Here is a 12856-nt window from a genome sequence, read left to right as displayed (position 1 = left end):
TTACACATCACTATTCTCATATAAAGTTAACAGGTACAGTGCAATATAGCATGATCAGTTAAAACGTAAATACATTGATCAATGACGTAGCAAGTCAGGTCCGGGCCCATATGCAAGAACTTTTTACCGGGGCCCATCCATCCCAGTGGAGAGAATCTAGCATAAGCCAAATGGTCGGAGTCATTGAAAGAAGAGCCATCAACCCCCACTCCCTTTTGTCCTGATTTCTTTTGCTATCATCATCAAAAGACCATAGCAAAAACCTGGCTCCAGGGGTCTGGTTTTAGAGTTTTGATAACGTTTTGTCTCTCTGTTGGAAATTTACGACCCATATGCTTCAAAGCATTGGTGAGAAGTCTCTGTCTCATCTCTAACTTAACATCTGAGGCTAACCAGAGAAATGTCCCTGACAATAGGAACTTATGTGATTAAACTGTCCTTTTCTATACATATATCTAACTATCTAGGTTGTGTTTTGGTGCTCGTGCCATTTTAAATAGTCTGTCACAGTTAGATATACAAGTTTAATTCAGGCTTTGTTTGTATGCGTTCCATCTGAATGAATCATGATTTGTTACAATTCAAACCTGTCCATTTTTGATATCTAAATATTTGTCTTTACAATTCCTCCTTGTATATATACATTGTGTGACCATAGAACACTTTCTTTTCATTATGTTATAATTGGGAATGATATTTTGTAAAGTTGCCAGGAGGTCATAAAGATGCAAATTAGCTGTTGAGTGGACAAAGAACCTCTTCCCTGCTCAACTCTGATTGGTCGATTCAAACTCAGGTGGGCATGCCCTCTCATGAGGTTAAATATCGAGCCTGCTCTCAAGAAATCGCTTGTCTTGTCATCCTCTCTTATCTTCCGGCTTCGTCCCTTCCTCCGGTCTCTTTGGAGACTGCCCTCCCCCCCTGGGGAAAGGGATGGAACAATGGACTTCTACTGCCACGTGGTTAAGCCATGCGGGCCGATCACGAGGCCCGCAACTTTCGGCAGGACTTGCCTTCTGAAACCTTTTGAACAATTCCATCTCTACACGCGCATACGGATATCGGTCCAGCACAGAGCTTGCAAGTATCCGTTTCTATTTCTAGAATAGCTGCGTTAAGTCTGTGCCTCTTTGTTAAAGATGATTTTTATTGGTGTTCAGAAATCGCTGCCATGCCCTCTCTCTCTCTCTCTCTCTCTCTCTCTCTCTCTCTCTCTCTCTCTCCCTCCGTGCTTCCAAGCGCATTTGTGTTTCATGTATTTGTTTGTTTTGTGCGATCGTCATTGTTTTTGTTATCATGTAGAGTAGAGTTTAATAAACAACCATATATATATTCATTGTGATTGGTTTTCTGTATTCACGCTCACAGACTTGGTCCCTTTTACTGTGTTTCGATTTACGCTACCTTTGCTCTAAATCCTGTTTGGTAAAGTCACGTTACTTATGGCCATGAGATAATGTAAAGTATATAATATCATTGAGGCATTTGCTGGACGAATGCATACAAGTATTGTTATGCTTTATATTACTAATCAGAGACCGTAAAATATGTATATTTGATCACTAAACTAAACTAATTCCTTGACTAAAATTGATGCTTTAAATAACTAATTTCATGGATATGATCTTGAAAGATCTGGTGGAGAACCATATTTGGTGAGCTTTGCTCATCAATATAATAACGTTGGCTAAAACCGCTACACCAGAGTGAGTTGGCAATAGATGGATTTCAATTGCATTCATATGTAGCGTCAGAACTACTTGTCATGCATCTTACTCACTACGCCACTGAAACTGCTAGTGAAGTGGCATCGTTTTTACACTCAACATTTTTTTCTTGGGTAGGACCCACTCACATATGTCCATAGGTAGACCAGATCTTAGATCGGTAATCTAGTCATTTTCTACAGTATTGTACGGCCATGAATAAAACTTGGATGAGGGCCCCCAATCCCCCAGGCCTATATGCACCTGCATACCCAGACGCTACTCCGCTACTTATTGATATAAGGTTACAATCAATAGCTTATTATTTACAGTATTTACACATAAATAATACTTATAAAGTAGGATTTGAAATATGGTCTTGTTTTGCTCAGATTTAGGTTCAAAAACATGCAGTAGTAAAGGTGAAATGTCTTTTTTTTTATCATTTATGCACTTTTCACATTAAAATGCTTCATTTACCAGGTTGGTTTTTTAATGGAATACATTAGAAGTGATGAATTATCCTCAGGGCTGAAATGGCCATATTAAAAAATGGCAGAATGGCTGATTAAAACACAGGCTATCTAATGCATTACTGATTACATAAACTTAATCCTTGCAATCAGATTGAACCTTTTCTTTGGTAATGAAAACAGTGACTGACCAGAGTGCTAACATCAGATAGCCTGCCACCCATGAAACCAATGCTTTCTAATGTTTATGCATAATACTCTAGAATGTATATATGAAGAGTTTATTTCCAAAAAGAGATCATTTTCAAATATGTTTTTTTATCGTGCATTCCAATTAATATTAATCAAACTGCAGTTGGTTTGTTTAGATTTTTTGGAATAAACTCTTCATAGCCTATATAATGGATTATAACAGTATTTCTGATTTATTTTATAATGCCTTATAATACACATTTTAATTCGTTATTGCATTTTAATAATAACTGTAGCCACACTAAAGAGTTTAGCAAATTGTACATTAATAATGTATTATCATTTTACGGGATATATTCATGAATAGGGAAGCATTTTAATATTGTTGCAAATGAAATTTTGACATTGAGATCTGAGACGACTAGAGTAAACGTTTCTGTTTTGCATTCTTTTCCTAATTTAAAAAAAATACTTTGTTATAACATTTGGCAAATTGACATTTGCTGTGTGGGGAACACATTATTGCATTAATCTAGCATTGACACCACAAGCAAAACCTGATGATTCATGTCATCCCAACATGCTTTGAGAATGTTAAAAAAACTGTTAACACTTCAGTGAAGGGGGCAATTCTCACTATTAACCAGTTGTTATTAACATGCCTATTATTGGCATATTGGCTGTTTATTACTTATAAAGCACATATTCTGCATGACCATACTCTACATCCCTAATCCTACCTTAACCTAACAACTACCTTACTAACTATTAATAAACTACAAATTAACAGTTTATTGGGGAAAAAGTTGTAGTTAATGGTTTGTTAATAGCGAGAATTGCCCCCTATACTGAAGTGTGACCAAAAAACTTACTTGTGTACTTTCGTACTTGTTTCTACGAAAGGTCACATTGTCCATTGAAGCAAAGAAATTAGCATGGCCATTGTCAAAACAATGTTTTCCTTTTGATTGGGGACCCAAAATAGTGAAGAATCTTAACGTTCTTGCCACCATTGACTACCATAGTAGGAAAATTTTTCTTTATATTTTGAAGATATTTTGAAGAATGTAGGAAAGCAAACAGTTCTGGGGCGTTTTTGACTACCGTTGTTGTTTTTCCTACTATGGTAGTCAATGGGGTCCAAGAACTGTTTGGTTACAAGCATTCTTCCAAATACCTTTTCTATGTTGATCAGGACAAAGAAGACATTTACAGAACAACAGTAAATGATGACAGAATTTTTATTTTTGGCTGAACTATCCCTTTAATTCATTTGACATATTTTCTTATCTTTTTTCACCTCATAATTTGTTTAATGTTTTCTAAATTTTCAATGCAGTCTCAGACATTTGGACTTCACTTTATATCAAATCTTTATCATTTTGATGAAAGCAAATCTATACCGAAACGAGTGCCTACATGTATTATTATTTTAGATTATCTGAATGTATATGATTTAAAGTCAATGTAACACACGCAGTTTCTGCCAATCTCATATTAATCTTGAGTACCTATAGAGTAGTATTGCATAATTTGTATTTTCAAAGAGTATTTAGTTTGATCACATTTATAAAATACATATACAGCTGTTTCACTTACCGCGTGCAGTTCATACCTGGCATCTTTTAGCACCGAGACCGCTCCATCTAGCAGTTTCAAATGATCTCCAAATCGAGCATTATATCCACCGTTTATATAACATTCCTTACCGAAATGCAGTGAACAAACAAACACAGCTGAACTTCGCGGAAGCAGTGCTCTCCCTTGACGTGTGCGCATGCTCCTGCTCTCCCTGGTTGATGCGTGGGCATGCTCTTCCATCTCACTCTGGCAGGTTGACGCGTAGGCGTGCTTTTACGGGTGAATTGTCCAATAAGGGACTAAGAAAAGTTGTTACGAAACAGATTTTCATGTTTGAAAAAAACGTTCCGAAACCTATACTAGTGCTGGGGGAGTGTATCGAGCACATAAATACTACGTCATATCCCCAACTCGTTTTTTGACAAGTTGACCATGTCAAGCATGAGAAGCCAGCACGTTTAACATTGTACAGAAGTCAGAATGCATGAAACACTGTAGCACCCCACCTTTAAAGGATATACATTTTTTATTTATTGAAGGTCTTTCAGGATATGCCTAAAAAATAAATACATTGTATCTATGCATCAATAAATACACTCCCCCTCCCCCACACACAAAATGGTATCCTCATTAGTATCCTCTTGTTAGTTGCTCCTATTGACAAATATAAGCAGGCTTTTCGAAAATCACATCACTCACCGCATATGTACCATTATCGAAAAGTATGTGTAGCACCACTGAACAATGTGTAACACTGATGACAGTTTGTGAGAAATCAGCACATGTGCAGATCTTCCCATAATCTATCATCTCTGTACCTCTGCATGTTAACTCCAGTCTTAGGACGGATTCCTCAGTCCTTCAAATAAGATCCAATGTGTTCAAAACCACACATCCACACGCATACAGTACACACACTAGCAGAAGGACATGAGGTCTCTTTGGTCCCTGGTGTGTAAGGCAACACTTAGGTGTTCCAACGAAATCCGATGTGAGTTGCAAGCAGGTAGCACATTCCTATCGTGCAGGTCATCAGCATCATGGGGAAGCCCAGCCTGTGAACCAGAACACATCAAGAATTCTTTACATAAACTGAACCTCATTTTGAGCATCTCGTTCTGGTAAACTGGAGAATTCAAAATGTTGCTTCTGGGGTGTAGATCACAATGTGATGTGCTGGGGTTTTCATTTTTCTCTTGGAAAGACCTGAATACAAATATTCTTGTGTCCCACACCAATGTTCATCCCTCGACATCTATCTAACAGCTGAATCGAGCGGTTTCACATTCTCCCCCTCTGTGGCGCATTTGTTTGTGTGTGCAGGGTTCGATTCGGAACAGCGGGGGTCCCAGCAGTTTCCTGCTGCGGAGTGCGGCTGGCACATTACCAGCATCATCGAAACGGTATTAAGGGGTGAATCTTTAAACATTATGAAAAAGCTGAGGACAACAGCATTAGAGTACGATCTGCATTAACGGCAGAGTCAAAGGATGAAGATACGATAGACAGATGATACGCGTCTCCCCCCCATTTAGAGTAAGCTGCTTTCCTCAAAGCTGCAAATATCAGAGACATGCGGACAGTCTTTTATGCACTCACGTGTAGACATCCATCTGGAGAGTGGAATTACAATTGTAATTACAAGCGGACACTGGCATAATCTCTACATTCTATCAGCATGCAGCAGTGCCCTTATGACTTCAAGTTCAATGTGATGCATTTCATCCACCCATGAGGATTATACTACACCTCTCCATCCATTCAACTATGCACACTTTGAAAGATTCAACTTTAAAATATATATATTTTTAGGTTAAATAAAATTGTCTTTACAAGTCACTTGAATTTAAAGGAGCAATGTGTTGGATTAAGGAGGATCTATTAACAGAAATGAAATATAATAGATATAACTATGTCTTCTGGTGTGTATAAAGACCTTACATAATGAAGGGCTATGTTTTTATTACCTCAGAATTCGTCATGTTGTTTCTACAGTAGCCCTAAACAGACAAACTGCTTGACAAAGTGTGTTTCGTAAACGTTACCTCATTTGGCAAAGAAGAGAAATCGTGACGACATCTTTGTCCTGTGTCAGCCACCATAGTGCTTCAAAAGGGAGGAAGTGAGCCGTTGGTTGCAATTTGCAACCTCACCAATAGATGCCGCTAAAATCTCCACATTGCATCTTAAATTCTATTAAACTGACTTGTGAATTAAGTTGAAAGTTGTAAGTACAACATACAAAAAAGGTTTTTAAGTCATTTTAATATTATTTAAATGACTTGTAAAGCCTGTTTGATTTAAGTAAAACATTTAAGGCGTCTTTTGAAATAAAGTTTTTAAGAAGAAATAGGTGACATTTTTTACATTAAATGCATTGTTGATATGTTTGCTTTAAAGTAAATGCATCGTTGATATGTTTCTTTCCCATATTGTTTATCACCACAGCCTTGGCATTGCAAATGCTATGTTGTAGCTTGAATGAAAAGCAGTAATTATTTTAGGTAATTCTATTCAGTGGCAGAAGTGGTGCATAACACATTACACCTTTATATACCAATCTGTTTCTTGTTTGTTTCCCCCACTATCTACTCTCCTCTCTCCATTTCACCCAACTTCAATATCCACATGCAATTTTAATAATTTCAGTTCTGTTTATGTCGCTGATAGTTCATGAAAGAATCTGGTCCTGTTCCCTGAGTAAAATGTCCAGTAGTAAGAGATTCTGGAATGAATAAAATGAGGAAGCTTTTGAACGGATGGCGCACTTGTGAGGATGAAAGCCCTGGATATCCATTTAGGTCAAGCACATACCTACAGCAGCCCGGTGGAAATTGAGTGCATGGGTAAATATGAAACATTTGGGGCATAGAGAGATCAACAAGCTCAGACCAGCAGTAAGAAAGAAGCAGGCAGATGGAGGGAAAACTAATGGTGGTGTGAATAATCGAGTGGACGAGAAAATAAACAGGCCACATTTCCCCATGTTCCAAATCATGATAATCATAACCTACGTACATTATTTTGTTTCCCAAACCAGGGGCCTTATTTATAACCATTGCGTATGCACAAATCATGCCCCGAAAGAGGCGTACGCCACTTCCCACGCAAAAGATTTGACGTTGGATTTATAAAAACAAACTTGACAGAAAAATGTGAACACCTTCACGCAAACTCTGACCCATGCGTACGGACATTTTGGAGACAGAGCAGTTTGGCGACACCGATGGTGAGTTAGTGAACTCAAGTTAGATTGCAAAAGGTGTGATAAAAATGATTATAAGCATTAATCCCTCACACATTTAATTTGACCTTAAATATCCTCATTATCACGAAGATTAAATCTGCAGAGTTATTTGCGCTTGTATTGAGTGATACTTGTTTCATGCAGCTCTTGTAAAATCAAACTCAAATCTTAAATAAAAATTCAATCTAAATATTTAATCAGCGCTGTCTCACCATCACACTATGAGCGCATGAGGAGGAGATGATCCGACTGCATAGAATATAGGACAGCATCAAATAACACAGTGTAAATAAATAGCTAAATATATTTTCCTGCATAATCATCTAATGTCAAAGTCTGGAAATACAGCCATTAAACTCTTGCACAATCGTTACTCTAAATGTCCTTGTTATCGGTTCTAACTATGTTCATAACAAAATCGGAATGAAGAAACATTCGTCTCTAACATTTATGTCTTCAAATTTTATCTCAAGCGAAGGACACCACTAATTAATGATGTGATTTTAATGAGGTGTAAATGATAAGTCTAAATGCTGTAAACATATAAATGCTGCAGAGACCTTCATTGGCTTTAATATAATTATAACAATAATTATAACAATTATTAATATGGAAATCTCAGTGAATCTCATGTGTGGCCATTTGTGATTTCGTTACGGAGATAAAGGATCGGGGGTTTTACATAAATTTTTGTTATTTTTCTATGGAATCTGATAGGTTGAACCCGGAAACGGTATACGTCCATAATGGTGCGTGACGTCAGGCTTAACAAGCGGATTGGATGTCAGGCTTATTAATATACGAATAAGAATTCATGAGCTGCTTTGCATTGACTATTTATGGGTAAAAATGGGCGTGTACAGGGCGGGATATGAGGCTGATTCACGTACGCACACTTGCAGGTAATCTGAGATTTATAAAGGGAAAATTGCGTGCAGGTGTGCATGCGCAAGGTTCCCTACCGATACTTCACTCGTACTGCGTAGCAGGACGCTATGGGGAAAACGTCTTGGTTACGGATGTAACCTCGGTTCCCTGATGGAGGGAACGAGACGTTGTGTCGAACCGACAGAATGGGGTTTGTCTTGAGAACCTATCATCTTCTGAGTATTTAGAAAAGGCCAATGAAAATTGGCGAATGAAATTTGCATGCCGGGCTCCTCCCCGGATGTCCGGGTATAAGAGGGAAGCCGGCGTGCTCATTCATTCACCTGTTGGTCTGAGGAGCCTGAAGCATCCTCCCCCGACCGCTGGGGTGGGCGGCCAGTGTTGTGGCATGAGGGACATAACGTCTCGTTCCCTCCATCAGGGAACCGAGGTTACATCCGTAACCAAGACGTTCCCTTTCTGTCGGTCTCTCGACGTTGTGTCGAACCGACAGAATGAGGTTCCTATGGAAAACGCCACAGAACTGAGCCGCGTCACAATCTCTGCAGAGCGACGTTGACTGGCCTGGGCGAGTCAGACGAAGACGCTAACGCGGAATTATGACCCTCCAGTGGAGAGGTAGGGGGACCCAGAGCTTTACACAAAGTTGGGAAGCCCCTATCACCGGCCGTCACGGGCGGAGGCCTAGTTCTCTAAATGGCGAGAAGCCGCCCGGCACCGTACGGGCCACTGGGTAAGCATTATTCCCCCCTGGGGGAAAAACGCTGTAGAGGCCACTACCTACCGTAGGGAGGAATTAGTGGAGACACCACATGGTCTCACCATCAGGGGAGAACTCATGGGAGGAAAGTGCGGACTGCAGGAGTTAGCCGGAAGGTGGGAGTCCACCTGGGGAGGTCATGGGTTGCCAAGGTGGGAACCATTCATGAGGATACATCAGACGGAACAGCCCACGGAGGGGGGGTTACCACGTCTGGAGCACTAGGTCCGGTTAGAGCTATGTGGGAGATAACTCAACTGTTCCCCGGCCTAAGGGGGCAGGGCTGCTCTGCCCAGCCTGTCCCCTGGAAGGGTGCTTAGTGATGGATGGAATGCCTGTTCTTTACCCGAGGGGAAAGAAGTGAGGCGGGATCGCCACTGCTCCCCCGGAGGGGGAAGGGCTTCCGCAGGCGTACGCCCTACCAGCTGCCGGTCCCACGGCATGCCAGGATGCGGGCTGACACTGGTTCCGCGCGTAGGTATTAGAACCTCACGGAGTTGTTAGGCAGAGAGGCGCCCTGAGCCAGTGCCCACGAGGGGTGTGCCTCACCCCCAATGGGCAGGGGCGAAATGAGATCGGTATGCCCTAACGAGGGCATCCACGATCCAGTGCGCCAGCCTCTGTTTGGAGACAGCCCTCCTGCTGACCTCCGAAACAGACAAAGAGCTGCTCAGAGCTTCTGGGCTCTGCATGCGGTCCAAGTAGAGGTGCCGTGCGCGTACTGGACACAACACGGATAGGTTGGGTCTTCCTCCCCGGTGGGGAGCGCCTGCAGGTTCACCACCTGGTCTCTCGGGAGAGTGGCGGGAACCTTGGGCACGTAGCCGGGGCGGGGTCTCAAGATAACGTGAGAATCCCGGCCCCAAGTTCTAGGCAATCTGTGGACACGGAGGGTGCTTGTAGATTCCCTACCCTCTTGGAGGTGAGCGCCTTTCGGTAAGCCTTCTTTATCAAGACTGAGAAAGAGCGGCAACCCCGAGAGGCTCGAAGGGGGCGGGGCCTCTTGAGGCCCGCCACCTAGGTCGCAAGAGGGTACGGAGCGCGGAAGGTGGTCACCCTCTCGCGCCCCTTAGGAACCGAATAACCAGGTCGTGCTGTCCCAGAGGCTACCCAGCACTTAGGTCATGATGAGCGGCCGTAGCGGCTACATACATTCCCAGTGTGGAGGGTGAGAGGTTACTCCCCCGTCTCTCTTGAGGACGGGACAGCTCGTACCCGACCGAGCAACTCCGCGGGTCTTCTTGCCGAGAAGAGCACCAGGACGAGAAGAGGTGCCACCTATGGGCGTATAGCCTAGCCCTAGCCTGAGTGACGTCCCAACCGGTCCGGGGGTGGGTCACTCAGGATCTCCTCGTCCCGTCCAGACATGGAGACAGTAACGTGCCCCTTCCCCTGGGGAAGCCGTTCGCCAGGGGGAGCGGCCAGGGGGGAGTTGTTGTCAGAGCCTCAGCTCCGAGAACCAAGTCCTGGTTAGACCAACGGGGCGTAACTAGTACCACTTGATGCTCCTCTTCCCTGGCCTTGCACAGGACCTGTGCAATGAGGCTCACCGGGGGGAAGCGTACTTCCGCTTGTCCCGCGGCCAGCTGTGCGCAAGGGCATCCGTGCCGAGGGTACCTCGGACAGGGAGTACCGAAGCGGACAAAGGGTGGAGTCCGGGGAGGCAACAGGACCACCTGTGCCTGGCCAAACTGCCCCAAATGAGCCGGCTGCGCGGGGAGGGAGTTGCCACTCTCCGCGAGGCGTCGACTGACGAGAGAGCGCATCGGCTGTCTGGTTAAGGACGCCTGGGATGTGTGTGGCTCGCAGGGAGCTGATCACCTGCTGACTCCAGAGGAGGAGGCGTCGGGCGAGTCATGTTAGCTGCTGTGAGTGAAAGAATACGCCACAGCAGCTGTGCTGTCCGACCGGACCAGCACGTGCTTCCCTGCACGAGAGGTAGTAGCCTCCTCAATGCAAGTAGCACAACCAACAACTCTAGGCAGTTGAAATGCCAACGCAGGCGGGGGCCCGTCCACCACCGTTTCAACCTGAAAGGCAGCTGTGTTGGTGCCTGTTCAGAACACACAGACCCAAGATAGGGCGCAACCCCCCGCCTTTCTTGGGGACAATGAAGTACAGGCTGTAAAACCCATTGAACATCTCGGCTGGTGAGACGGGCTCGATCACTCCCTTCACCAGAAGGGTGGCGACCTCGGCCCGAAATACGGGAACATCCTAGCCTCTGACTGAGGTATATCGGATGCCCTGAACTTGGCGGGCGTGAGGTGACTGGATCGCGTAGCCGAGACGGATCGTCTTCCCTAACCAGCCTGACAGCCTGGGAAGCCGGACAGGCTCCCAGAAATGAGACGGGGACTAAAGGTACGATCTTTTTCATCGTCCCCCCGGGGGGTGGTTCGATGGCTAGCAGTGCGGATTCCTTGCCGGGGGAGGTCCCCCGGGGAGGAGATCGGCTCTGCTGTTTTTCCTGCCTGGCGACTGCGCAGCTCAACGCACTGTCTGACTGAGAGTGCTGAGGGCTGGTGTTTATACTCGACATTGCACTTCGCCATGACGCAACGTCGAGTTTGCCGTTCACCGTCGTGCAGAGGGTGGGAGCGGCTGTGGTAACCCAGAGAGAGGAAACTCTCCTTTTTTGAGAGTAAGTGGGCGCTAGCGGACCTTCTAAGCGTTACTCATCTGCGCAAGGATCGGCCAGAGGAGTTTCTCATGGACCACAAGTGTGGACATCGTCCTACCCAGGGCCCGCGTGGTCACCTTGGTCGCCCGTAGAGCGAGGTCGGTGGCGGCGCGGAGTTCCTGCATACGCGCTGGGTCGGTCTTAGCCTCGTGGAGCTCTCTCAACGCCCTGGCCTGGCAGGAGCCATAGCATGGAGAGAGGAGGCAGCTTTGTCCGCCGCAATGTAAGCTCTCGACACCAGAGAAACCGAGACCCCAAATGCTTTGGACGGGAGTCTAGGTCGAGCCCCCCCCATACTCCACCTGGGGGACAACGACGTATCCTCCAGCTGTCTCAACCTCGAGAGAAGAGAGGGTGACGGAACTTTGTTTGACGTGAAACGTGCCGGAAAGGGGCGTTCCAGGTCTTACTAAGTTCCTCATGCACTTCCGGTAAACACGGCACTGGGGGCGGGCGCGGCTTGGGGGCGGGCGCGGCTTAGAGCCGCGCTCAAACCCGAGGCGCCATGTAGCCAGCCGCAAGCACCGGGAAAGTGCACTGCAACCCAACACTCACGGCAGCCCGGGAAAGCATGGCTGACATTTCGACGTCCGCTTCTTCCTGGGCTCGACCCCCCAAGGGAGGGAGCCCGAGGAATCGTCAGAGTCGGAAGGCAGTACGTCACCCCCCGATGCTGCAAGAGACATCTCATCATCACGCATCGTGTCCGAATACGTGATTGAGGAATAAGACGGCGGACCGTCTCCTGGGGAATGGTCAGACGAGCGAGACGAGGTGTGAACGGTCCGTGAGCCAGTGGCTGGCGGATTATCACTCACAGTAATCCTCATATCACCCTCGCTGCTTGCCGTAGCGGACGGCAGGGCCGTAGTCCTGCCGCCACGGAACGGGGAGCAAACGAGGTGGTGGCTGAGTCCCGTGGGAACACAGTCACCCGTGACGCAACGTCTGAATCATCACCGCCCGCAGTGCGGGCAGGACGTATCCACAACGTCTGACCCAGCGTACTGGAAGCAGGCATCGTGTCCGTCCCCCTCCTCGATGAGTGTGTTGCACCCATGAGAACAGCGGGACATGCCACACTGGAGAAATTTGCTCTTTTAGAAAGGAAATTTGCTCGAACACCTCCGGAACTGCCGAGACGCCCAGGGGAGAATCACTGCAGGAAGGGACCGTCCGCTGTCCACGTCGTAGATTCCAGCAGAAAAATGATCACCAAAGATCGTAGAGAAGCTCATCAGATGCGTAGGCTCTGAAGAACAAAAGGTGAATGAATTAGCATCCGGGGAGGAGCCCGGCATGCAAATTTCATTCGCCAATTTTCAT

General features: G+C 45.5%; 1 protein-coding gene across 1 annotated transcript in view; it reads right to left on the bottom strand.

The window, feature by feature from the left end:
* Positions 1 to 4284: 4284 nt before the first annotated feature.
* Positions 4285 to 12856, bottom strand: part of oca2 (oculocutaneous albinism II) — a 131228-nt gene continuing 122656 nt past the window's right edge. The window contains exon 24 of the mRNA XM_057338256.1: positions 4285 to 5007. Coding sequence (XP_057194239.1) covers positions 4920 to 5007 — 88 coding nt within the window. The 3' untranslated portion in view covers positions 4285 to 4919. The remainder of the gene's footprint in view (positions 5008 to 12856) is intronic.

Source organism: Triplophysa rosa, linkage group LG7 (genome assembly GCF_024868665.1).
Source record: "Triplophysa rosa linkage group LG7, Trosa_1v2, whole genome shotgun sequence".
NCBI classification, from domain to species: domain Eukaryota; kingdom Metazoa; phylum Chordata; class Actinopteri; order Cypriniformes; family Nemacheilidae; genus Triplophysa; species Triplophysa rosa.
This window is presented reverse-complemented; position numbering and strand designations above follow the sequence as displayed.